General features: G+C 39.3%; 3 protein-coding genes across 6 annotated transcripts in view; all 3 read right to left on the minus strand.

The window, feature by feature from the left end:
- The window catches only part of gng12b (guanine nucleotide binding protein (G protein), gamma 12b), a 53,590-nt gene extending 49,148 nt beyond the window's left edge, over positions 1-4,442 (minus strand). Inside the window, exon 1 of one of the 3 annotated variants that reach the window (XM_058404156.1) lies at positions 3,869-4,442. The gene's annotated coding sequence lies outside the window, so the exon portion shown is untranslated. The remainder of the gene's footprint in view (positions 1-3,868) is intronic. The other 2 variants (XM_058404155.1, XM_058404154.1) reach the window with 2 other exon arrangements.
- Positions 4,443-5,384: 942 nt separating this feature from the next.
- dr1 (down-regulator of transcription 1) lies at positions 5,385-12,483 on the minus strand. Of its 2 annotated transcripts, XM_058404152.1 has the most exons (3): positions 11,740-12,478; positions 7,876-8,039; positions 5,385-6,546 (listed from the first exon to the last, which is right to left on the minus strand). In XM_058404152.1, the coding sequence occupies exons 1-3, from the start codon at positions 11,957-11,959 to the stop codon at positions 6,394-6,396; spliced, it is 537 nt and encodes a 178-aa protein (XP_058260135.1). In that variant the 5' UTR covers positions 11,960-12,478; the 3' UTR covers positions 5,385-6,393. The 2 variants fall into 2 exon arrangements, with proteins under 2 accessions (XP_058260135.1, XP_058260136.1); XM_058404153.1 differs by lacking the exons at positions 5,385-6,546; positions 7,876-8,039 and adding an exon at positions 8,046-8,834 and having other exon boundaries at positions 11,740-12,483.
- A 3,247-nt stretch (positions 12,484-15,730) lies between these two features.
- scinla (scinderin like a) lies at positions 15,731-27,095 on the minus strand. Its single transcript, XM_058403378.1, has 17 exons — positions 26,937-27,095; positions 24,712-24,897; positions 23,671-23,825; positions 22,434-22,595; positions 21,852-22,001; positions 21,224-21,310; positions 20,578-20,710; positions 19,941-20,029; positions 19,633-19,848; positions 18,828-18,961; positions 18,640-18,730; positions 18,356-18,526; positions 17,974-18,148; positions 17,351-17,466; positions 17,057-17,134; positions 16,877-16,937; positions 15,731-16,355 (listed from the first exon to the last, which is right to left on the minus strand). Exons 2-17 carry the CDS (start codon positions 24,890-24,892, stop codon positions 16,195-16,197), a joined length of 2,160 nt encoding a protein of 719 aa, XP_058259361.1. The 5' UTR covers positions 24,893-24,897; positions 26,937-27,095; the 3' UTR covers positions 15,731-16,194.
- Positions 27,096-27,931: the final 836 nt, after the last annotated feature.

The raw sequence follows: 27,931 nt of genomic DNA on the forward strand, positions 1-27,931 counted from the left end.
GTGTATGATACTATATGCAGTTTTAGGCATTCGGTGAGGAACCTATGAACAAGATGTGTAATGAAACTTTTAAGCAAAGATTAAGTAATAAATCATTCTGTAATACTGTCATAGTCATAGGCTATCATAGTGTGAAAACTCCAAACACTGCTAATTAGACAAAAATGATCAGACTACCCTAGTACAGTGACTGGTGACTTGCAGCGATAAATCTGTTGTATTTATGAATGTAGCATAAAGTTTTGCATAAAGCCCAGGAGCTATACTACTGCTATTTAGATTGCTGGCTGATGATCACGTCTGATTATTGTGTTCCACATAACCAATACTGAGATCTCTATTTCAGTACATCGGCTCATTAACAAACTCTTCATGCTTTAACATGCCCACTTAATGAGGTTATGGGGGCACCAGAGCAGGAAAAACAATAAGCTTTGTAGGGCATGATCAGAATAATCTAATTCAAGTAGGAAAAACCTTACTGAGATGCTACTTAAGATACAAAACTTTCGGCTAACTAATTGATTACCTTATATACACTGTATTGCCAAAGGTTTTGGGACACTCCTCCAAATCATTGAATTCAGCTGTTGTTTTTCAGGAGTTGGGCTCGGCCCCTTAGTTCCAGTGAAAGGAACTCTTAATGCTTCAGCATACCAAGACATTTTGGACAATTTTATGCTCCCAACTTTGTGGGAATAGTTTGGGGATGACCTCTTCCCGTTCCAACATGACTGCACACCAGTGCACAAAGCAAGGTTTGGTGTGGAGAAACTTGACTGGCCTGCACAGAGTCCTGACTTCAACCCGAGAGATGACCTTTGGGATGAATTAGAGCGGAGACTCCGAGCCAGGCCTTCTCGTCCAACATCAGTGTCTGACCACACAAATGCACTTCTAGTGGACTGGTCAAAAACTCCCACAAACACAGTCCTAAACCTTGTGGAAAGCCTTCCCAGAAGAGTTGAAGCTGTTATAGCTGCAAAGGGTGGGCTAACTCCATATTACATTCATGTACATGTAAAGGCAGACGTCCCAAAACTTTTGGCAATATAGTGTATATGAGGCCATCAATTAGTATGGTATGTAACTTATGGGTCTAATATTGAAATTGAAAATGCAACTATATTGCTTTTATAAATTACCAAAAATTTCATATCTGCCTGGACAGTCCACATTGAATCTTTCATGTTTGCGACATCAACAAATAAGCATACAGAAGTTTACAGACCCTACAGGATACTCCAGGGCTTGACATTAACTGACATCTTCAATTCATCCTGGAGAACGTTTTCACTCATCCTCAAACAACCCTGCCTTATGGCTTTATAACAATCCATCGGTAATCCACCTAGCTGAAAACCCATTATGGGTATCTGTTGGTTATTAGGTTTACAGTTTGTTCAGATTTTTGTGAAAAAACAACAACAGATAAATAATATAAATTTATTACGTTTTTTTGTTGTTGTCAAATGTGGATATTTGTTTGTTTATGTAAAATAAAAGTAGTTATTTAGAAGGACTCAAGGAGGGTGTACATTGTTTCCCCATGAATGTATACTGTACTAGACAAGCTGTATAACGGTATCATGTTATAAAACCTTATGGGATAAGCAAATGCAGTAACCTCTCTATAATTCATTCTAGCTTGAAAATTTACTGTTCATGTAAGAAAAATATCATTGAGCTAAACATCGGCAACAGGAAAAATAAATCTGGATAAAACTAAATAAAACATTTCATTACATTATAAAAACAATGACATTGCCTCTTAAATTCTCCAAAACATGTATATGGACAAAAAGAAATAAATGCCAGATACTACACTATTACTAAATGGACTGCGACTGTCTGTGAGAAAGTTTATTCCAGTTAGAGACATCATCAGGATCAATCATGGCACTCACCAAAAGACAGAATAGACCAGTGGCTCTCAAAGCAGCCATTGTTGCACTCCTGGAAATCACAACCCACCATTAAATATACTAAATGTCCAAAAATTTGTGGATATCTGAGCATATTATTTCAGACTCTAATTCGCTTTTATAATAGGCTTCACTCTTCTGGGAAGGTTTTCCACTAGAATTTGGAGAGTGGATGTAGGGATTTGTGTTCATTTAGTTACAAAAGCATTAGTGAGATCAGGCACTGATGTCCAGCAAGAATCCCTGGTATGCAGTCAGTATTCCAGTTCATCTCGAAGGTGTTCAGTGGGGTTGAGGTGCAAGTCACTCGAGTTCTTCCACTCCAACCTTGCTGAATCATGACTCCACGGACCTGGTTTAGTGCACAGGGGCACTGTCACGCTGAAACAGATTTAGTCTATGCCCCATAGATTCGGTGAAAAGGAACCTAATGTTAAAGCCTACAAAGACATTCTAGACTATTTATTGCTTCCAGCTTTGTGGAAAAAAAATGCTCAGGTATCCAAATACTTTTGGTCATATAGTGTATTACACACTGATCAGGCATAGCAAAATGAGCACCTACCTAATATTGTGTCGGTCCCCCTTTTGCTCCCAAAACAGCCCTGACCTGTCATGCACTGTATATTCTGACACCTATCAGAACCAGTATTACCTTTTTCAGCAATTTGAGCAACAGTAGCTCATCTGTTGGATTGGATCACACGGGCCAGCCTTCGCTCCCCACGTGTATCACTGAGCCTTGGCCACCCATGACCCAGTCGCCGGGTTCACCACTTTTGATAGATACTGACCACTGCAGACCGGGAACACCCCACAAGAGCTGCAGTTTTGGAGATACTCTGATCCAGTCGTCTAGTCATCCTTGTCAAACTCGCTCAAATCCTAACGCTTGCCCATTTTTCCTGCTTCTAACACATCAACTTTGAGGACAAAATGTTCACTTGCTGCCTGATATATCCCACCCACTAACAGGTGCCATGATGAGGAGATCATCAGTGTTATTCACTTCACCTCTCACTGCTCATAATGTTATGCCTGATCGGTGTATAATCCTGCGTGACTGGTTAATTGATTTGGGATTTGACGCAAACCTGAAGTCAGTGATGATAAATACCCAAAACATTCTTACGTACACTGAATTAACAGTTTTGTGCGTCTGTACGTCAACTCAGTGCTGTGGGGTTTATTTCAGACAAAGACAACAATAACAGGGCGATTTCTCCATTTCACACAGCTCACTCTCAGGTGATCAGGATGGACTGGACAGATCAACGGTTAACGCATATTCATGGTAATCCTTCTGGGATCATGATCTCCTCACACTGTACCAGAGAACCTGATTTGCCTAAACCACAGTACAACATTCCAGTAAACACAGTTCACCACAAACACAGCGAATTAACCAAACAAAACCTCTCATTTCCCTCATCATAGTATGTGAGGGCATCTACAGTTATTTAGGTGTGTACACAAGTGTAAATACAGACAGACACTCAGTTATTCATTCAGTTATTCAGCCATACATTGAAGCCTAACTGATTTTAGCCTTTGGGGGGAAAATAAAAATAAACACAGGGTTGAAACTCATGTATTATTTACACCGAATACACACCTTGTGAATGTTACCTACTGGCTAATTACAGGCTCTATCATTTGTAACATCGATCAACACACACACACACACACAGCTATTCAAAAAGAAGCCACTACATTTATTACTTGTGTGTAAATATTTAATATAAATATAAACTGGCATTTTTTGACATGATCCAGCTACTACAGGGAAGTGACAGGAAAACTACAGCAAAGCTCCAGTGACTCACTCACATTTACCAACAGCGGACAATTACTCCATTACAACATACACACATCTGTAGCAAATATAAACACTTTAATTAGATAAATGTTTGACTGTTTTACACACACACACACACACTCACCTGAGCTCAGCCTTAGAGACCGTCGCGTCGCGTGAACTGTTTAAAAAGCACTACTCTTTACCAAGCAACAAAAAAGATAAGCGAGCTTAAGATACTTCACTTGGAAAGTACGAGTGTCTCTATTATATACAAATAAAACGACGGATTAGAGAAAACAAACTGAAACTGTTTATGGGTTTAAGTGGATAAACAAAAAAACAAAAACAAACAAACAAAAAAACCCCGAGGAGGACAGGCGACCTTTCACTTCTCTCAGAGAAAATATACGCGGAATGGTGGGAACGGTGCTGGACGACTGGAATCCAAAAATCTCATCGGCTGTATAGCAAACGCCACGCTATTGGATATGTAGGGTACTAGGAGCGCCATTATGTGACACTACTTTGTAGGGTGCTTATCTAGAAAGTCAGGAGGTATTGGAATACGGCCTCATGGGGATTTTTTTTCTCTCTTGCTGGGCCTGCTGAAAGCGCCCTCTATCGGTAGGATTTTTACAACCACGACCCACCCGTTGCATCAAATCTCTTGTACTATGGACAGAGGCATCCAAATAAATAAACAAACAAACAAACAAACAAATAAATAAATAAAGAGTACTTTGTTTTAAATATCATTTACATTTTTTTTTAATTATAGTAAAATATAAAAATAAAATATTTTATTTTATTTTAAATAAATAAATAAATAAATAAATAAATAAATAAATAAATAAATACATACTACAATAATGTACTATTTTATATAGGCTTCATATAGACTTTTATTGTGCAGGTTAGACCCTAAAGTTGTTAAGCAGGCATCATATCCATAGACAAAGCTTTCCATTTAAATGACACCTCCTTAATTTCGAGTCAGTCAAGATTTAGTCAATTATGATTCAACTTTAACGCCTCAAGTTTAATAATTCTGCAGGAAAAAAATGGAGCAAAAAATGTATACTCGGTACAATACAATATTAAACATTCAGGGTAGGAATATACGACTTTTAAATCAATGGATATAACAATCAATAACGGCTAAATGAATGTTTCTGTTGGGCATTAAGATTAAAGGTGAAGATCAAACTGAAAACTACTTGCAAACATTGCTGAGCATTGGTGTAAATGTAATTCACATCCACACTGTTAAGACTACTGTGAAGAGATTTTTTTGAAGTTACTACAAATTATGTGAATTAAGCCCTGAATTTTTTGTGAATGATCTGAAGAAAATTAGGTACTCAGTGTACAATGGCAAGTGTATGCATATGTGTATTTTGGTAATCATTTCTTCATTCAGCTTGATCTTCGTTAAGGAATATCCAGGGAATACCTGAGTGTGTACGGTGGGAATACACGCTGGATGGAAGCGAAGTTCATAGCAGGGAATAATGCATACATGTTCACACTTACAAGCAATTTAGAGCTTAGGATCGAATCGGGAAGCCTGGCGCTGCGAGACAACACTATCCACTGCATCGCTGCGTCACCCGATTCTGAGAACGCTATTGGGGAGGAAAAAAGCATTCAGATCTTAGTTTATAAAACATTTTGACTTTTATTGCTTAGAGAATACAGCTTACAGCTCCTGCAAAGCCATGTGGACACGTGCCTCAACTAAAACTTACCAATCTTCACAAGATAAGAATTGACCACACATTTACAATGTAACTTCTACACATTGCACCAGAGAGATACAGAGGAACAAAAACCTTCTGCTCGGATATGAAAAACATTTTATAGTTTGATAGTTGCTATCAGTATAGGGACACCGACGGTGGTGTAGTTCAGTGACCAGAGTTTCTTTCAGTAAAGAGTGTAAAACTGTCCAGAGGTTTCTTAAGACTATCTGGTGGCTGAAGTTTCATCTCTATCTTTGGTACTAAAGAGACAGATATTATTCTGTAGTTCTCCTTTCAATACTGTTCTGAACACAGGCCAGACAAAAGCTGCATCCTACATAGTCTGTACTCTTACCAACTTGAACTAAAACGAAACAAAAAAAGTCCTACTTTACAACCCAGCTCAGCTCTCTGCCTAACACACAGAGCAGGACAGGGAAGGAACCATTGCTGTAAAAATCAATTCTCAAGAAAAAAAAAAAAAAGAAAGAAAGATTTCAACTCATAACTATTATACAAAAACAAAAAGCAAGAAATCTACAGGACACCTAAAAAAGGAGGCATTTGAGTTTAAACACTCATTTCCTGCACCAAACTGAGAATAAACATAACGCATCCTGCTGCCGCCAATATATCATAGGGCTCAAAGTCCAAAAACAATGATGCACATACAATATGGCGCCTTAAAACATTTTAACTGACTGAAAGAAAAGCAGGAATTCATGAAGAAATATGTCTCTTAAAAATAAAAGGAGGGGGGAAAAAAAAAATCGAACGCTATTTTGACATAAAGGGAGGGCCAAATAAAACAGCCGTCTGGCCATGGTATTTTCTAAAAAGTCAATATAAACGGATACTGCGAGTGGAGAGAGAGAGAGAGAGAGAGAGAGAGAGAGAGGGAGAGGGAGAGGGAGAGGGAGAGGGATCACATGTCATCCTCTTCATCATCTTCCTGGGAGGACCGGGCATGTTGAGCTGCGGTGGCTGAAGCTGCTGCTGCTGCTAACTGAGCCTGCTGTGCCGCCTGTTGCATCTGCAGCCACTCCTGCTGGGCGAGCTCAGCCTGCTGCTGCCGTGCCTACAACACACAATGCATGCGTGAGGGTCATGCACCACACTGCTCCATACACAGGCACAGGTCATTATGTATGACTACCATATAAGCCAAAACTACACACTTTGGATGTTTTGGTCTTCTCACTGCACGAGCTTTCCAGAGAAAATGTCTCTTCTTGTAGCAGACTCAAGTAAGCTGACTTGGTGATGATGCTATATACAGGTATATTTCAAGTACACTACACAGCTAAAGGTATGCAGACACTCATTCCCGAAACACCATTTTGCCAAAAGTTTTGGGACACTCCTCCAAATCATTGAATTCAGGCGTTGTATTTCAGGGGTTGGGCTTGGTCCCTTAGTTCCAGTGAAAGGAACTCTTAATGCTTCAACATACCAAGATATTTTGGACAATTTCATGCTCCCAACTTTGTGGGAACAGTTTGGGGATGACCCCTTCCTGTCATAAGGTTCATAAAGACATGGATGTGTGAGTTTTTGGTGTGGAGGAACTTGACTGGCCTGCACAGAGTCCTGACCTCAACCTGATAGAACACCTTTGGGATGAATTAGAGTGGAGATTGTGCGCCAGGCCTTCTCATCTAACATCAGTGCCTGACCTCACAAATGTGCTTCTAGAGGAATGGTCAAAAATTCCCATAAACACACTCCTAGATCTTGTGGAAAGCCTTTTCAGAAGAGTTGAAGCTGTTACAGCTGCAAAGGGCGGGTCAACTCCATATTACATCCATGTGCATTTAAATGCAGGCATCCCAAAACTTTTGGCAATATAGTGCACATGGGACTTGCTGAAAGTTGGAAGCACACAACTGCAGTTCATCACGGGTGGACAGCTGACATGCATAGCCATTCATGACATTTATTACATCAGCCGAATCCCATTTCATGTACCTTAAAGGGCTGTTTTAATCGCGTGATCTTCCACTGTATTTATTTTTCAGGTACTGATGTCTCACGAATCCTAGCTAACATACCTGCACACTCTGTCCCACGCTAATGGGATACTAAAGGTGGAATGGAACGTTCAAAAACCATATGGAGATGGTGTTCAGGTGTACACAAACTTTTGGCCATATAATGTATTTGTAAAAAAAAGTGTCTAATGTATTTATGATAACTGATTCTAGCGTACTCTGATGTTAATACGTTGGAGTTTTTCAGTCTGTTTTGCCACCCAGCAGTGAGTGTGTTTAAAAATTCCAACAATACTGTGACTGATAATCTCTCAGCCACAACACACACACACACAAAGTGCAGCCATAATAATTAACAAACATTTATAACAGTGAAAATATACGCCATCCGGGACAGCCACGTTTGTGCTGCTTACCTTGGCGAATAACTCCTGCTGCTGGCGGAGAAGCTCCTCTTCTGGGATGCCGAGATTTTCCAGACGTGAACTGGCCTTTCTCCGCTTCAGCGCGACTGTCTTACATTCCTGCAAAACGTCCTTCACTTCCGCTATGTAGGATCCAAAACCGAGACTTTCAAGTGCTTCGAGGGGAAAAGGGGGGGGGGTGAGAGAGAGAGAAGGGATCTATTGATCATTGGTGCCTGTCATTCATTTGTCACGAATATTACTGGCCTATATCCTGAAACAGACCAAGAACACAGTATGAATGAGCTTTGCAAACCAATACATAGTACCTTGGGATATTTATAGAAGAAAGCTCATACAGAAATAACCTTGTGCTGATGCAAAAACTATGAGGAGTGTGCCCCAAATTAAAAATATATAAATAACATATACTTCTAAAGCTGCCTTCAAGAGCTGTATTTGGAGACAGGAAGGCACAGTGTCATGCCCAAATCCAATGTTTGCATGGAATGCTGCTTTTTGAATTAGCGTCATCTGGCCGATTGTCAAAGGAGACATACGAGTCTTATCATTAATAAATCCCATAATCCAGCCAGCTTGTAATGCATGTGTGTGTGACATTTGTGATTACTACAGCTTTAAGATTTTATTTCTAGCTAGAATTGTCTGGGGTCAGCACAAAATATTCACTCTATTTTACCAAACAGTACATTATTCTATTTCATCTAATGGGTCATTAGTGTATGTCGGTAACCTAGCAACATGGTGATTCACACTGCCCTCAAAGCTCATATATATAAAAGGCTGTCTTGTTAGAAAACTGACTGTAAAACAGCGAGGAATCATGGCAGCTTTTTGGCACACCTCTCCGTCCCAGTAAAGGAGGAGTGGCTTGGCAGTCCCAGCAAACGAGGCGTGGTCCCTATGCCTGTCCGTCTCAGTGAAGGAGGTGTGGCTTCTGTACCTCAGTCCTAGTGAAAAAAGCATAGCATCTATGCCTGTCTGCCTAGATAAAGATTCTTCCTGGAAAGTTCACCACTTTAGTATTCACAAACTTTTCGTAAGAAATCTAGACAAACCTGGACTTTACTTTTCCATGCATACCAATAAATAAATAAATAAATAAACAAACAAACAAACAAACACATGGTAATACATCACATAGGTTACAGGAAAAATATACAAGAGTTGTGTCACGATGTTGCAGAAAAGAGCAGTGGCACAACACAATGAACTGTGCTAATGGTGAAAGCTGTATCGTGTTTTAAATCTATGAACCATATAGTGCTGTGACTGAAAAAATGATCTACAAGAAAAACGCCAAGTGGTGTAGCTCAGCTATTACTGTCCTTTAGGAGAAGAACTTTGAGGTCACTAAGCTGCTTGACCTGTACATACACTTTGTTTTTGATCCAATTTCCACAATCAGACTCTAAAAGAATCTGAGGTTTGCCGTGTCTGACAAGAACAAATTATATGAAAGCAAAAATAAATGTTTATTCTTTTTTTTTTAATCATAGGTGGAGAATATTAATGTTATTCAAGCTTTTATCATGTGAAGAGCTAAATTTCCCTCACAATCCACACAAAACTGAAAGCCATGAGCTTTACACGAATACAGCTTCTTGTGGACGATGAAAGACACCACCTTTACGTAAATTTTCATGGAAAGCAGAACAGGTTAAAAGTGCCGGGTAGGAGCTGCTAAATGGGATGATTTGCCGTCAAAAAGCTCACAGATGCAGCTGATGTTGCAGTTCAGTTTATTCACAAAAAGCACAAACTTGATCTGCTCAAAATCTGTCTTGGATAAGAGGAACAGGTCATGGTTTATATGTAAAATTATTTGTTTAACCAAAGACAGACTTTTCTCCCGTTTCTGCCAGTGCAGTATGTGATCTTGTGGAGGCATTTATAATGGAGTTGTTCACAACATTACTCTGGACTTCGATATATTCAGTCTCTGCAGTTCATTTGTGAACATGAGTCTTCTTATGTATCCAGCGCAAATTAGAAAAACTACACCGAACAGGAAAACCATGCTCACGGTGCATGACTATGTGGTTGAGGAGTCTGTTACCCAAAATAGCAAAAGTTTAATTTGCACTACCTACCTTCCACTACATGACAACACAGGAAATTCCGACCACAAAACACGAGTCGAATAAAGTTCGGAGGAAGCCACACTATATCCTCCTATGCTACAAAATCGAACAGGGAGAAATTCTAATACATCCGACACATGACAATCATGCATTAAAAAAAATTTACACTCAAAGTAAAAGACATCATTTGCACCATGTCATAGTAGTCTGTAACAGGACACGCATGCATTTATATTGCACATGATGGATATGCATGACATCATGCTGCAAGAAAACCCTTTACATATGCAGTGCAAAACACATTATAGGCATTGGGTTACAGTTTTATATTACTATAAGCCTTTTTTCACCCAAGCTTTTGTTGTGATAGTAATATTAAACACTGATCAGGCATAACATTATGACCACCTGCCTAATATTGTGTTGTTCCCCCTTTTGCTGCCAAAACAGCCCTGACCGGTCGAGGAATGGACTCCACTAGATCCCTGAAAGTGTGCTGTGGTATCAAGTACGAAGATGTTAGCAGCAGTTGTGATCATGGATAGCTCCAAGTTGTGAGGTGGGGCCTCTATGGATCGGACTTGTTTGTCCAGCACATCCCACAGATGCTCGACTGGATTGAGATTGGGGCAATTTGGAGGCCAAGTCAACACTTCAAACTCGTTGTTGTGCTCATCAAACCATTTCTGACCCATTTCTGCTGTGCCATGGTGCATTATCCTCTTGAAAGAGGCCACAGCCATCAGGAAATACCGTTTCCATGAAAGGGTGTACATTGTCTGTAACAATGCTTAGGTTGGTGGTACATGTCAAAGTAACATCCACATGGATGGCAGGACCCAAGGTTTCCCACTAGAACATTGCCCGAAGCATGACACTGCCTCTGCCGGCTTGCCTTCTTCCCATAGTGCATCCTGGTGCCATGTGTTCCCCAGATGTGTTCCTCCTAGTAACAGACCGGGAACACCCCACAAGAGCTGCAGTTTTGGAGATGCTCTGATCGAGTCGTCCATTTGGCCCTTGTCAAACTTGCTCAAATCCTTACACATGCCCATTTGTCCTGCTTCTAACACATCAACTTAAAGGAAAAAAATATTTACTTGCTGCCTAATATATCCCACCCACTAACAGGTGCAACGGTGAGGAGATAATCAGTGTTATTCCCTTCACCTCTCAGCGCTCATAATGTTATGTCTGATCGGTGTAAAAATAACAGTCTGAGAAGCTCACTAAAATATTATCAGCTGCAGTAACCATGTCCTTCTAAACATTTATGTTTAACCTGGGATGACTTTAGGAAGAAACCTTTAAGTACTACAAGCAGAACCCGTCCTCTTCAAGGTGTCACCGGATAGTGGGATTATAACTCCTTCATATTTGACAGTATACAATGAAGTCAAACAGCCCAAATTGTGAAGAAGAGCCTTGAGATGAGCATGAGGTCTTGGAGAATAACAACAGGTGTTATGCACAGATCTACAGTATCCAGGTGAGATTATTCACTGGAAGCCTGTGAACTGTTTTTAGAAAGTGCAAATCTCTTGGGAAGACCTATTCTTCTGCTAGAGACAGATAAATGATGCTGCTTTGTCCTTACATTGCCTTCTGCTCCATTCTGTCTAAAGAGCCACCTCTTGTCAGTGTTATTGTGCATGGTGAACACTACTAGCACGTGTCTAATGACAGAAAAGGGTATAAAGAAACAGGAGTGTCCTGGTGAGGGGTGTGTGTGTATGTATGTATGTATGTATGTATGTATGGACACGCTCACCGTTGATGACATGCTCCGGGGAGATGGTTTTCTTCTCGGACTTGTTGCAGATCTCATTGGCCTCAGAGGAGACGAGGTGGATGAACTCGGTGCAGCAGTTCACCACCAGCTCCCGGGCGTCGTTGGCCACTCGCACGTTGGGAAGCGTTTCTTTAATCATCTTGTTGATGGCCGCCCTCGGGATGGTGAGGTCGTCGTCGTTTCCGGACGAGGAAGCCATTCTTCACCTTTGAACTCACTTCTGATTTCACGGGAACTTCTTATCCAGAGAGCCAAGTGGAGCAAGTTTAAAGAGACGGAAAGGCAAGCCGGTGCAGCGGCAGTACAAGCTGGGCTTTGCTTTCCCCCAGTGTCTTGCCTTTATTTTGACAGACTGGACTGATAAAAACAAAGCACTAGAAACACGGAGAATGTGTTTAGACTTGTAGCTCTGGCTAAGCGAATACACGGGAAGTATAAGTACATGTACTAAAAAAAAGCGTACAGGCGAATGGAAGCGTTTCCCCTTATCTGAACGTGTTAGTAATTAATATTGAATTCCCCGCTACCAAAACAAATCACGTCCCGCTGCAAACTTGGCTATATGACTAAACAGATTATAAACGGAGGCATGTTTACGTTATACTGCATTAAACCCCCCGGGAGCAGCATTTAATTCATTACTTTTATGATATCTAATTCTTTCCCCCCCACGGTTGTTATAGCGATCTTCAGAGTCAATCCCACAATGCAAGGCTGAAGGATATCCGGTGCTGTTTTCCGACGAAGTCCCGCCTCTCTCGCGTTATGATTGGCTATTAGGCGCACCAAGCTTCTAGGTATAGATTGGCTAGATTTCTTGTCCAATAAGTGAAGGTAAAGTAGTAGTAAAACACACGAAGGGGCGTGGTCTATGAGAATAGGACTATAAAAACCAGGAAGCTTTTTTTATGCAATAAAATTTTTTAATCATTATTTAGGTTTGACGACAAGAGGAGGAAAACCCACTAGCCTAAAATGAATAAAAAACAAAAGAAGCTTCCTGGTTTTTATAGTCCTATTATCATAGACCACGCCCCTTCGTGTGTTTTTTAATAGGCTATATATATATATATATATATATATATATATATATATATATATATATATATATATATATATATATAATAATGACGGTGGTACCAGGCTTTTCGAAAAAAGATGTTTTTTGAAAACATATTAGTGACATCTGGTGGTCAAAGTTAGGAACTGCACTCAGTAATCTATTAAACGCCAGTGGATGTTTCAGAGGATTTTCCCCTTTTTTTCCCCGAAAAAGTGGGCTTTCTTATTTAAAAAAAGGTTGTGATTGTTCTTGTTGAATTTGTTGAAAGGAACGTTGTGTATAACAATCTTGATCCACAGGAAAAAATACAAACAAACGAACCCTTCCTTCATGCAAAAATCCTGAACTATGGAAAACTTTCAGAAATGATTTTTTCTATTTTTTTGTCAACAGTGAATACTGTAGACTTCAATGTTAACACAGGTAACATTGTCGGAGTATATACATAAACTATCCATGAATCCCGAGACACACGGCATTTTGTCGTGAACAGAGTCGACCTGAAAAACCACAAGAATCAACTGTTTAGCCTGCCATGATCATTGTAATGCCAGCTAACATCACAAAGCTTTCAACCGCTAAACTCTGTACATTTTGGGTGAATAGATTCTTAATTTCTCCACCTACCATCAACCTCTAAATTTTTTTATTTTTAAAACGTTATCATTATTTATCATAATACGAGACACACGTGATCAAAGTCAAAGTCAAAGAAGCTTTATTGTCACTTCAACCATATATAGCTGATGCAGTACACAGTGAAGTGAAACAACGTTCCTCCTAGACCAGAGGTGCTACACATAACACAGACAAAGTGCAGTGACACAGACAAACATAGAGTTAAACATAGAGATAAAAAAAATTTAACTATAATTTAAAAATTGAAATTAAACTAAAAAATTAAACTATACTTAAGGTGCGTGATGCTAACATTATTAGTGATGCTAATGAAAGATTGCTTATCAATTTCGTCCCCAAAGTGAATTAGAAATAATGAAAAACAAGCAAAGAAGACAAATAACAAAGCATTTTGTAATAATTCAATTATATAACTTTTAATATTTAGTTTGTATTTTTTTATATTTCAGAACGCTGACATACTTCGACATATACACCATAGAGGTTTCTCAGACATGCACCAGTGACAGCACCTAAATAACACAATGGCAGTAGGGATAAATGTAATTTACTATAAAAGCGAGTGGTTGAGTTGTTGGTCAGACTCTGATTTTGCTTTTTGTGCTTCAGATCCTAGAGATAAAATATGGAAAGATGTAATATTTATATTTTATACATGTATATTTATATTACTTTATCTAAATACACCGACCTGGCATAACATTGTGACCACCTTAGCCCTAATATTGTGTTGGTCTCCCTTTTTCTGCCAAAACAGCCCTGACCCATCATGCACTGTGTATTCTGACACCTTTCTATCAGAAACAGCATTAACTTCTTCAGAAATTTGAGCAACAGTAGCTCGTATGTTGGATCAGCTCCCCACATGCATCAATGAGTCTTGGCCGCCCATGACCCTGTCACCGGTTCACCACTGTTTCTTCCTTGGACCACTTTTGATAGATACTGACCACTGCAGACTGGGAACACCCCACAAGAGCTGCAGTTTTGGAGATGGCAAAAGCAGAAATTCTAACATGATTGGCTGTAGTTGTGGCTATTTGAAGCAATTCTTTCATGTGTGTCAGTATGAACAATGTGATCGCATGTTTCAGGGTTGAAAAAACTGCCTAGCCACAAGAGCATTAGTGACATCAGGCACAATTATCGAGAGAAGAGGCCTGGGGTGTGTTCCAGGTATCAACTTTTTAGTTAATCACAAAGGTATTCAATGAGGTTGAGGTCAGGATTCTGTGAAGACCACTCAAAAACCATGTCTTCATGGAGCTTGCATTGTGCACAGGGGTATTGTCAGAGTTTAGACAGGATTAGACTCCTTAGTTCCAGTAAAGTAAAATCTTAATGCTATAGGATGCAAAGACATCCTATGCAACGGTGTGCTTCTAACTTTGTCCTTACACTGGAGATGGCAAAAGGAGAAATTCCAAGCCAACAAAGGCCTTCAGAAGAAGAGGACCAGTGTTTTGGAAAGGCCCAGTCAGAGCTTAGCTCTCAGTCCTTTCAAAAGTGTAATGACTTCTGGAATGAAGAGGCAAACCTGTAAAATGTCATGAAGAGGGCTATGCACAGTAGATGCCGTCACAATTTAATAGATCTGAAGCATTTATTACAAGGAAAACTGGAATAAAATATGCGCTAAACTGGACAGAGAGCTGTATCACAAGCAAAAGCTGATTTATCCTAAATTTCCCCTTTTATGTCAGTATGAACAATGTGATCGCATGTTTCAGGGTTGAAAAAACTGCCTAGCCACAAGAGCATTAGTGACATCAGGCACAAATATCGAGAGAAGAGGCCTGGGGTGTGTTCCAGGTATCAACTTTTTAGTTTATCACAAAGGTATTCAGTGGGGTTGTGGTCAGGATTCTGTAAAGACCACTCAAAAACCTTTAAAAACCATGTATTCATGGAGCTTGCATTGTGCACAGGGGTATTGTCAGAGGTTAGACTCCATAGCTCCAGTAAATTAACATCGTAATGCTATAGGATGCAAAGACATCCTATGCAACGGTGTGCTTTTAACTTTGTGGTAGGAATTTGAGGAAGAATCACATGTGTGATGGTCAGGTGTCCTTAGCCATTTAGAGTGTATAATTGTCTTGCTGCCTGCTAGTAGCACACTGGAAATAGATTTTCACTTAATCCCCCCCGCCCACTATATACAGAGATCACCAAAGAGCAGTACAAAGATACTTTAATGATTTAGATCAGTTTAGGTATTCTTAAAGCAGTTAAGACATTTTAACCACAAAGGAGTGACACTAGCTATTGTTTCAAGGTGCCCATTTTATTGTGAAGCAGAATATTTCAATATGTGTAATGTGTTCACATTATCCTGGTAAATGATATAAATTATTATATAAAATTTTGATACTGGCTCTGTTAACAATTTTTGAAAGTCAACTTTTCAGTATTTCAGTTTGAATGCTCATGATTATGAACTCCACATTTACATTCCAGATAGAGAGAAAATTACGTTCTTACATTTAGGTTCAGGATAAATTTTTATTTTAAACTCTACGCTTAGTACGTTTTCAAAACATGGGCATATAAAAGCATATATTTCAAGAAGAATAGGCTTGACAGTGTATATAGTGCCTAGTGCATAATTTCATTACATTTTTTTTTGCTTTTAATCTTTAGCTCTTTCAGATAGCAAACTTGTCTTTTGGCAAACAGCAGCACTTGCGTCTATTAGGGAAGCCATGTAAACTGTGTGTGTATGAGTGTGTTCAGAATTTGGCACAGATACATTTCAGAGGGTCTTTATACCACAGTTGAGCATCCCAGGCCTGGAACCAGCCAGTGAAAGTGGATGGCTCCTGGCCTTGCTTTATGATGCTGATTGGAGTGCCACAACGGCCAGACGGGTCTGAGTTCACATATTCAGTAGCTGAAGGAGCAAAATACAAGAAAAATAGGATGTTTATCTGACACATTTCACCATTATACTTTAATATACTTATGTTACAGTGCAAGCTAGCATGTAAGGGAAGCAGAGAGCTAACAGGATAGCATTGTGCAAGCTGCAAGTCTAAATCATCACACAATAAGTTCTTCAGTAATATCCCATTGACTCGCGTATCTGGTTTCTGACACTGAACAGCACTTAATTCTCTAAAAAAAAGCTGACAGCTGGGCAGAAAAGATGGCCTTCTACCTTTCCTATAAATCACAGCAGTGTTTGGTAATTGCTGAAATCTTTCCACAAAATAAAACTCTTAGGACTACTCTCCTATGAGGTTACTTGAACAGTTAAAAAAGGTGAGGCTTCCAACTACATGAGCCTTGAATAAAGCATCTGCCTCTGAACTAACAGCAGATGTACAATAGAGGAAATTCAGCTAGTCACCCCAAAATGCAGTACAAAGATGTCTGATGTGATATGACAAGTCTGTGTAGCATCAGAATTACCTATTTTATGTGCTCCATTCTTCTCCACTTCGTTGGCATCATTACCAATCCAGATAAAGATCTGAAGAGAGAGAAAAAAGACAGAAAGTTAACGTCCTGCACATTCAGACCCGACAGGCTACTTATCACTGACATAACCGCTATATAGGAGTAAGGATTTGATGGTATGTGCAGAGGTACCTGGTGCCAGGTGTCCAGAATCATGACATCATCTGTGGCCAAATCAACCTGAGTGAACTCTCCTGGCACTTCCTCTGTCTGGGAACAAGACAGGAAAGAAAATGATAGAGAGAGAGAGAGAGAGAGGGAGGATATATGTACTAAGCATTTCATTGGTTTATTGGCTTTCTTCTACCAGTTTGAGCCACTGTCTCAATGTAATATGTAATTGATATCCTACTAGTGCAATAAAGTTAATTGAGAAAGTTATTTGTTAAATTATGAAACCCACTGACTCCTGCTCTGGGAACTCACTATGAGACGGCCGGTTTTGTTAGAGCAGCCAAACAGACGAGGTGGTTTAACTGTCTTCTGCAGACTGACCGAGGTCTGATAGTCCTTCTTCCCACCAAGAGCAGACCAGAATCCAGCTGAGAAAGAGAGAGAGAGAGAGAGAGAGAGAAAGAGAGAAACATTTTAACAAGCAATAATATTTTTGGACCAATGCTTTTAGTTAAACAGGGCTACTACTGATATGATTGCCAACTTAAATAAACAGCAAACATAGCATCTAATAAATATCACAGGTTAAATTTAAAACAATTCAATAACATGACGTCTCAAGTGCAAATATACAGTATAGTGTCTGACAGAGTGGTTCTGCTGTCTACAGTAGGTCTCATCATCACCGTGGAAAAATGAAAAAACCTAACTCTTAAACAAACTACATTAATAGCTAATATTTATACACTCCCTAAAGTGTGTTCAAAACTGGATACTTTTAATGAATGCACTTTTTTCCATTATGAATAATGCTTCCGACAATGCTTAGAAGAAGAAGGAAACACAGGCCGCTTTGATCAGACAATCAATATATCGTATTCATAGAGCAAAATGTTCATTAAATACATTTTAAAGGCATTTGTTTAATTGATCACCTGGTTCCTTCCCCTCTGCCACTGCAGTAGAACTGCCACCCAGGAAGCTGCAGACATGTTTGGCAGCATCTACCTCCTCATCTGTGGCCCCAACTCCTTTCCACAGAAATATGGAGTCTGGAGTCTTCAGTACAAACACATCATTGGAGTTCAGCTTTTCAGCAGAGGGCTTCACCTGAGAAGAGAGAAGGCACCTTTTAATGTTAGTTTTCTATCTCAGATAGAGATTCAGTGAGTTTTAACAGATTGCACTCAATGGTTGCAACTGAAACCACACCCTTTAACTTGAAATAATAATAATAAGTGCATAGTATGCAATACCTGTTATATAAAATACAGAAAATATTCATTTATAGTACTATGATGTGATGGTGTAACTGACTTCAACAGCACGTGTAGCACGGGTGGAGCTCTGGCGGATGTGGAAGAGACGTGTGCTTGCTGTACTGCTCTGCCCGCCTTTTCGTGAAGTCCCGCCCAAGAAGATGATCATCGGTTTGCTTTTAAACAGGCTCATCAAATGGGGTGGCTCCTGGCCTTGAGTGACACGAACCTGCAAAGATCACACAGCAAAGCTGAGATTATACATCGAGGATCATGGGTTCATCCCAACTGAATATCTTAAACAAGCAAAATTATTTTGACTACAGTCAAGACATGTCTGACCTGCACAGGAGATCCTCCCATGGACTCATCCAATTTGACTGTTAAAAAGGCAGAGGCCCCCAACTCATCCTGTGTGCACTTCAGTCCTTGCCTAGAGCAATCAATACCAATTTACAATACCAATCAATGTTACGGTCAGTTACTGAGAAGGTCAGTTAGCACTGAGGCTTATGGCTGGACTTTCTCACCAAGTATAGATGATATGCTGCTCTTTGCCTCCCTGATTGTAGCTGTAAAGGATCAGATAGCAGTCACCTCCATAGAATTGACCGTAGGTGGATGCGTCCACAGGAACTTTATCCCCACCTTCAACTCGCCACACCTGTAAAGGTAACCAAAGGTTACAAAATCTTGCCTAAAAACCTTCTTTAATCTATTACATCACTGACACGTTGTTAAATGAGACAGACCGCTGATTTCACTGCTGTAAAGTGACAGTTCAGAATGATGTTAAAGTTCAGTACACAGTTCCAGTTACTGGAACATACTGTTCAAGAGGTCTCAATCTAAATGTTTAACCTAAACTGCATATAGAAGTAAGTACACAAATGTGTGCATGATGTCCTGCCTCACATCCAATGTTCCTGGATACATTGTGACTCTAGCCAGGATAATGTGGTTACTGAAGATGAATAAATGAATGTTAATGCAGAGTTTACAGAGCTCCAGGCCAAGATCACAGGTGTAGTGTTTCCTGATGATATCAGACAGATGGTTAAAAAATGTCCCTTCGGATTGCATATAGTGACTTGCACTACTAGTTAGAACAGACACTGATCTAATGGTAGTGCAAATTCTGTACACATCTAGTTGTAGATTTTGAAGTACTCAAAAACCTATGGTTAGGATTAGTTTTGCACCTGACATTGAGTTGAATCATGTGATACTCTTCATACATGTCGAGGCAGAATACTTGAAATCTTATATACAAAGTCTCACTTTAAAATCACATAAAAATACATTTGTATGTAGCAGATTTGCGTTCTGACTTACCTGCACTTTGCCCGAGCCGTCGTCCACCATGCCGTGTTGAGCAGCCATGGCTTTGCTAGAGTGCAGGCTGGATGCATCAAAGGGGATCTGCTCCACTTTGGCAATTTTCCCAATAGTGTATACCTTCCCAGGGCCAGTGCTCTGATCTTTATCCTTCCAGTTGCTGAAGAACTGTTTAAACAGGGTGGTCTCACCGCCTGCAGGCAACAACTGGATCTAATAACAAATGATCAACAGATGTTGACAGCTAGACTTCAAATAGATTGAAAACAAATCTGAGTTGTGAGGAGCTCTGATTGGATTTTTACCATTGTGTTTTTAGGGTAGTTATGGTCTATGATAAATTGCTCTGCAGCTTTCATGGCTGCCTTACGTTCAGTGTCACTGGCTTTGGGACCTGAAGGACAAAAGAAGACAAATGAGCCAGAAATAAATAATCCAGTTCAGCCTGAAAGTTCAGTTTAAATTCAGCTCAATGATCCTCAAACGTTTATTATATTCCAGATCTTATTACACCTAAGCAAGATGTGAATTCAGTTAAACTGAACTAGTTATAATATGATAAAAGCTACCAAGTCTATTTTTCCAGGCTACAATGAACGTTTTTTCTCTTATACACTCAAATTATCTACTCTTCAATCAGTCAGTTCAATATTAAGGCCTTCACCGATTTAAGCGAGGCACTAAACACTGCAGTGTTCAGCCATCTAACAATTCACTCCACTGAAGTAGAAGATGCCTTTTACTATTGTCACATATACATTACATTACATTCTGTACATTACAGAACAGTGAAGTCTTTCTTCACATATCCCAATTTTGAGATTGGAGTCAGAGCACAGGTTCAGCCATGATATCAGAGAGGGTTAAGTAAGCTTGTCACCAAGCTTATAGGTGGGCATATCTAACTTTCATATTATATAAGAGATACAGTACAAGTCTCACCTTTCCACAAGAAGATTTTGCCATCAGTCCCATTGTCAAGGATGTAGCATTCACTGGGAGAAAGCATCGCCTGTTTGAATGGGCTGCTCTGAGCCACCACAGAAGTCTTCATGGAGCCTGCAGCATCAGAAACCTAACACACATGCACACACACACACACACACACACACATTATGAATAATACTATATCTTCCAGCCTTATTAAATGGCTGCGGGAAACCTATAGACTATCTAAGGGGCTTAGGGCACAAGGCAGACTGGACAGGGAGCAAACTCATCACTCAAACACTCACACTAATCATCCTACAACGCATGTGAATGTACTTGGGATTCGAACCCCCTACCCCTGAGGGGCAAACATGTTAACCACTAACCACTGCACTTGTGAAACCACAAATCTAATAATTAATCATTTAAAAAATAAATACATTAATTAATTAATTAATTAATATTACTTAAATTTACTATATAGTGTTTAATGCATTTAGGCTATTACTTTTGTTATGTATTGAACAATTATAAATATGCAATTAAATCATATTTATTTCATATTTGTTACTGTTTACACACATACAGATACAGATACAGATACAGATACAGATACAGATACAGACACACACACACACACACACAACTAATGGTTTACCATGTAAAGAGTGCCCTTCTTGCTGGCTCCGTCAACAACCTCCTCATCAGGACTTCCTCCTGGGATCTCAGTTTTGGGTCCAAGAGCCTAAAAATATGCAGCACATGAAGCAAACATTTCCGATAGTTCACCGACTAAGTGTTTCCTGCAGTTAAACCCACACATGACAAGTTCAAGAGCTTGTAGGAGGAGTGAGTGGAACAACCTTCAAAGCTTTATGCTGAGGCTTAGTATCTTAATTTCATAACAATATATTTATCATTGTTGTTGCTGTTTAAAACATAGTTTGGCTAATAAGAAAATACACACAATTTCCCCCTTACTCTGAATGTAGACAATTGGAAAGGATATGTTCTTTTTTTACTACAGTTTTGCACTGAGAAGTTTATAGCAGCCAGGTGTCTGTCACAGAGATAGAGGCAATAATTTGCATGGTATAGGAATGAGAAATTGAATAAATTTTGATTTGAATGATAATATAATACTGTATATAGTAGTCATATAGCATCAGTGAAGAAGCAAATTTCAGACACCATGCAGGCTCAATAGGAAATTTCTTGAAAAATGCCTGAAGAAAAAGCACTTAAACAGCATTCGTGTTGGGTTTCTCCCCTTTAGCTTTGCTTACAGCAATAACGGCCTCCGGCTCCGAGTCGTCCTCAACCATGTGCAACTTTGCACGACCATTACGCTCGTTATCACGGATGTCGATGGCTACCTGAGACGCTTTCATACGCTCAAATCGGTTACAATCCCTGCCACACCACTGATAGATGTCCTGAAAAAAATAACACAAAACATGTCATGTTATTCTTGGAATGTAGTGCCGTTAATTTATTGCGGAGATGTAATGAAAAGAGAGTAAAATAACCAGTGTGATTTCAGACTGATTATTGATTATAATGGTAGTGTCCCTGCGTCCTCTGTAAAGCTGTGAATGCTATTTGCTAGAAACTCTTCTCTGCACTGCTATGCTGAACAAAACCACACTTTCATTCAGGCTTTCTTAATAATTAATTCATATTAAAATGAATTGATTCATTTATCTTTTAATTTAAGTAATTCATTCCAGTGTAATAATCAATTCTTATTAATGGTTAGATTCTCTTTTGTGTTAAAACGTTCATTCTGTTAAATAGACACCAGAAACCCAACAATGCTAAGGATAATTGTGCACCAAGCTCCTGTATTTTGCTTTGTGACCCCTGACCTTGCCCAGGTCGATGATAAAGCAGTCTCCGCGATTAAAGCTGCTCCATGACAGAGGAACCTCAGTGGCACGGATCACCCTCCGCCCTTTAACCTGGAGTAATCTCTTCACATCCATATCGTTGGTCACCACGTGTCGAAAGCCAGAGGCCACACCACCTTGCTGTGTGTGAGGGAGGAAAAGCATCATTGCAGTGAAGACTGAACTGTCAGAGCTGAATAAAACTGCTGCATGAAATGTTAGCAACGAAAGATCTCTTTGCTGACCAGCAACATCCAACCAGAACAAAGACGTGTCTTTACTTATGTCAATCATGTAGCATGTAAAGTTAGATGGCAAGTAGCCTAGGCAGATATTTTAGGGTGTGGTTTTAGACGAAACAGTAAATCAGTTCACTATACCTTCTAACTATACCTTCAATTTATCTGTTTCAGGGTTTCATCAGTGCATGTATGAATCAAAACGACAGATCTTTAGTTCTGCAACTGCTGATTTATTACTGTAGGTGTGAATCAGCACTGTTGGATTTGCTGTTTGTTATTCTATTAAAGTGTTTTTCTTTCTATTCTCAACACACTGTGATGACACAAGAGACCCACAAACACAGTGCTTTTATTTTCCATTGGGTTAGGTGCATGTATTTACTAAGCCAGACTCTTGCCACTACTGGAGGTCACAGAAATTAAAAGCAGATGTGTAAAGTCTGGTGATTCATGACTGAAAAATCACCATGGAAACAGTTGTGAAGAGTTGACAGAGTGGAAGGACAATACAGTTTCCCAATTTTCCTCTTAGCAGCAAAGCAATAAAGAAGGAGTGTCTCTCTGCTCTGATAGACATCTGGAATGAGGATGTTAGTGCAAGCCCAGGCCTGGCTAACACCATTGCATAATTTTTCATTTTAGACTATAATTTCACTGTTAAATCCAGGCACACCATCCATTATTGCATTTTTGCATTAACCCTTGAACATCTTTAAGCAAGTTATTATCTAACTATGAATTAATCAACAACACATTAAAAAATGTAATTATGTGAATGAGAAATCAAGTTCTAAGATGTCTAGGTTTAGAGGGATTAATAAAGACAGAAAAGCATGCCTTATTAATATACAAAAGAACAAACCATATTTTAATCTAATCTAATCTTTAATCTAACACCTGAAAAGGAACATGCTGTGCTTTGAGGATGCTGGTATCTATCAGTTTCATTTCAAAATCTAAACAGAATATGCCACCTTATACTTGAGACCGGACTTGAAGTAGCTGAGGAAGGTGAGGGACTCGTTGTTCTGGACCTCACGGAATTGAACTGGACTCCCACCCAAGAAGTCATCCAATTGGGTAGCAAAGATTGCTGCAGCTCCACTCTCATCCTGGGAACACTCATCCCCTAAGCAGACATGACATACCACAATATCACCTCATATATATATATATATATATATATATATATATATATATATATATATATATATATATATATATATATATATATATATACAGATTCACACTTTAATTAATGTTTACACCAGACACCAGTAAGGGAAAAATGTCATTTCTGTGACTTGGATTGGTTTGCGTATTTCACTGCAGTCTCTAGAATTTATACAGAATGGTGGGAACAGCATGTTTGTGAGGGTCTGCAGGCTAAAGCACCTTGTTGATGAGAAAGACCAAATTAGTTGACTATAGTAAGTGTATAGTAACTCAAATAAGCACTCTTTATAACCATGGTGAGCAAAAAAAAACATCTCATTGTATCAAACCTTTACGTGGACGAGCTACAACAGCAGAAAAACACATCATGTTCCACTCCTGTCAGCCAGTAACAAGAATATGAGGTTATCATGGGCACAGACCCTCCCCAAACTGGACAGCGGACAGTATGGAAGAAGAGGTGATTTTTTTTTTTAAATTATCTTCAGCTGAAAGGGGCTAGTCTATTCTATCCCAGGAGATCAGCAGATTTTGAAATACTCCAAAAAGGCCATCTTCAACCTCCATGCCATGCAACATCCATCAAAGTCAACGAGATCATAAATTTTCTTCATCCTGATGTTTGGAGCTCTTGACCTGAATCCGCATGATTTTATGTATTGTGCTGCCGCCATATGACTGACTAATTAGATAAACCAAAATCACACAAATCTGCAGGTGTACAGGTGCACCTTATAAAGTGGAGTGTGTGAGTGTATAATTGGACAGACAGACAGAGTGATGGATAGATATATACATTAGATATGTGGGAGGATGGACAAAGACAGAAAGAGCCTCACCAAGCCACATGTGGATGGCATGGGATGGAGCAGGAGTGGTGTAGAGGAGAATGTAGGCATCTCCGATATAGAAGTTGCTATAGAGCTGCTTGGGTACTTTCACCAGGTCCAGATTTTCCACTCTCCATATCTGCAGGCCTGGCTCTTTCCCTGCAGTCTGGAACTCTTTGTGGACCACCATGATCACTGTAAATACAAACACACTTTACTTTTCCACAAAGAAATCCTACAGACACACACAAAACTCCTATTTGCATCGAAAACATTATCAGTCAGATGTAATCCAATGAATGCATGATGGTGTGAATCCCACAGGGTCATATCCACTGGGGAGCTGTGATTATCTGTGACAAACATGCATGTGCACCTGCTTAGTTAAACACAGATAATTACATGCTCAGGATGCAGCAGAGAATGTTAGAGAATGGCTAATTTTCTCAGCATCTAAGAATAATATTACGTAAATCTCTCAGTCAACATGAGAGTTAATAAGAACACGAGATAATATTTTAGAATCTCATGTCTAGGAAAGGGTGAAGACAGGCAATGTTACAAAAGTATAAACAGGCAGATTTATGGGATGTAATGTGAGTCCTAACTGTGTACAAGAACATCAAGATACCTAACAATATGCACAGATTATTAGTAACCTGAACATCAACATAGGAATTACACAGACTGTATATTTATGACTTGGGTCTTTTGTTAAAACCTGTATTTCTGGAATGATGGGTGTGGTTGATTTTACATTTAACTGAAAGTAATCAACATATCAGTAAACATTATTACCCATATTTTTTGTCCAATAGGTAGCAGTGTGTGCCAGGAACTGAACCTCGGGGCAGCCCTGGTTTATGCTTTCTAAGATGACTAACACTATTGTAAAACGAACGTATTGTGTTTTACAGTATCAAAAGCCACCATAAGATTAAGGAGATGAAGAATGGTTAGTGAACTGGTATCAACAAACAGAACTGATTCAACCAACAGAATATTACATTTATAAATGCATCCCTAGTGAGCAAGCCAGAGGTGACAACAACAAACCTTGCGTGAGAGACCTTCAGAAAAACCAGATTCAGATGGGAAACCCATCATCATCTGGATGGATTATAAATAATTTCCCCATATACTATATAGTCAAAATGTACAATTGTGTTAACTTATGATCTTATGAGCAACATATGAGTATGAGAGTCAATGCAGAGTCATTTCTGGGGGGAAATTTTGATTTATATTTTGCATAAACACATTATATCTGAATGCCACTGTGGAGTGGTCAATCGAATTAAAGTTTGGTTTATGTAAATGAATATGTTAGGTAGAAGAAGAAGACAAAAATCAGAAAACAGTAAAGTGAGTCATACTTCAGGGCTGATGCCCTTGGGGCAGTGACTCATCTGGCAGTGCTGCAGGAATAGAAATCCTATTTTCTATTTCACGACACATTTGTGAATCAGGCAAATTAATACATACATTAAAACACACTTTTTCCCCCGCAATAGTTAGTGTCCTTTTCGCCATCTTCTCACAATGCTCTTGTTTCATTTGTGTAACACTAAATGCAGAAAAAACATCTAAACTGGACAGGTCATTTGAAATGCCATACTGACTAGACTATCTTTTAGTAAGCAAATAGACAGGCATAAGTCATGAAATTTGGTGAAGGTTCAGCTGAATTTCCTTTCACTCAAATTGCACATTATCATTCCGTGACATCTTTCAAGGATAAGTTATGTCGTAAACAGATACAGAAATGCACATGCCATGCAAAAACAAAAGCTTGGTCAACAATTTTTATTTCTCATGAATCAAGTAAATGAATCAACTCACGCGCAGTTCGGTATTAACACGTTTGCTCGAAAGAGTCGAGTCGCGAATCAGTTCATAATAAAAGAATCATAATAATCACCGCTACACGGATGACCCGGGATACGCCCTCATATATAATGCAGGAAAAGAAAGTATTAAAAGAGAGAAAGTTTTCATTTACGTTTAAATAAAAAGTCATTTCATAACGTAAAGTCGCACTTGGACTTTTTCAAGGAAATCCGAAATGTTCTTTCAAGAAAATTTCGCAGTCTTTACATCGTTACCGAACAAGAAAAGGTAAGAAGGGCGCAAATAGTTCACCTACAAAAACAGTTTAATTAGTGCAAAGTAGTAAAGCTAACTTTCCTGCTGACCAATGATACTGTGCAGAAACATTTGTTTTTACAACTTGCCTGTTTTGTTGCTGAACTGAGTGACTGCTGGATGTTGATGGAGAAGCTGAGGTGTAAAAGCCGCACCTTTATGATCACTGTTTATAAGGAGGAAGTGAGCAGCCCTCTAAGTCTCCTCCTCTCCTTCTGCTGAAAAATCCAGTTTGATCTGACCAACATCCAGTTACTAAAGCGTAGGCTGGACTCGTCAAACTGGTAGACTGTATTTCTGAGCTGCATGAGCTGGTAGAAAGGTCCTGAATTTCATTACATATGCATCATTGATCAGCTGCCCCTTCATGTGAGGCACCAAATGTTATACTTTTTTTTTTGTGTTGAAAGTCTGAGATACAAATTAACACAAAGTCATGATTACAATATAAAGAAAACTTCTAAGAAATGTTTATTAAAGACTCTATAATAAAGTTCAGGACTTCCATAGTATTCCATAAGCAGTTCTACTTATAAGTATCTCTACACTATATGGGCAAAAATACATGGACACCTGATCAGCATGCCCATGTGTGCTTGTTGAACATCCAAGTCCGGATGATTTAGTTCCTGCTTTGCTGTTATGATAACCTCCACCTTTCTGGGAAGGCTTTTTGCCCAGATTTATTTGAGTGTGGCTGTAGGGATTTGCAGAGTCTGAGGACACCTAACCACCACACCCATATGTGATCTTTAAAGATCATGTTCCAGATTTTGATTTATGTTCCAGGCTTTCCACTAGATTTTGGATGGTTGCTGTGGGGATTTGCCTATTCAGCCACGAGAGCATTAGTGAGATCGGTTACTAATATTGGATGAGGAGGCCTGGGGCACAGTCGGTTTTTCAGTTCATCTCAAAGAGTTCAGGGCGGTTAAGGTCAGGGCTCTGTGCTACTCAAGTCCAGCTTTGGCCAACCATGTCTTCATGGATCTTGCCTCGTAGTACTAGTGAAGGAAAATCTTAATGCTTCAACATACAAAGACATTATATACAACCGTGTCCATTGTGTGACGTTATATACCAC

Source organism: Hemibagrus wyckioides, linkage group LG11, assembly GCF_019097595.1.
Source record: "Hemibagrus wyckioides isolate EC202008001 linkage group LG11, SWU_Hwy_1.0, whole genome shotgun sequence".
NCBI lineage: Eukaryota > Metazoa > Chordata > Actinopteri > Siluriformes > Bagridae > Hemibagrus > Hemibagrus wyckioides.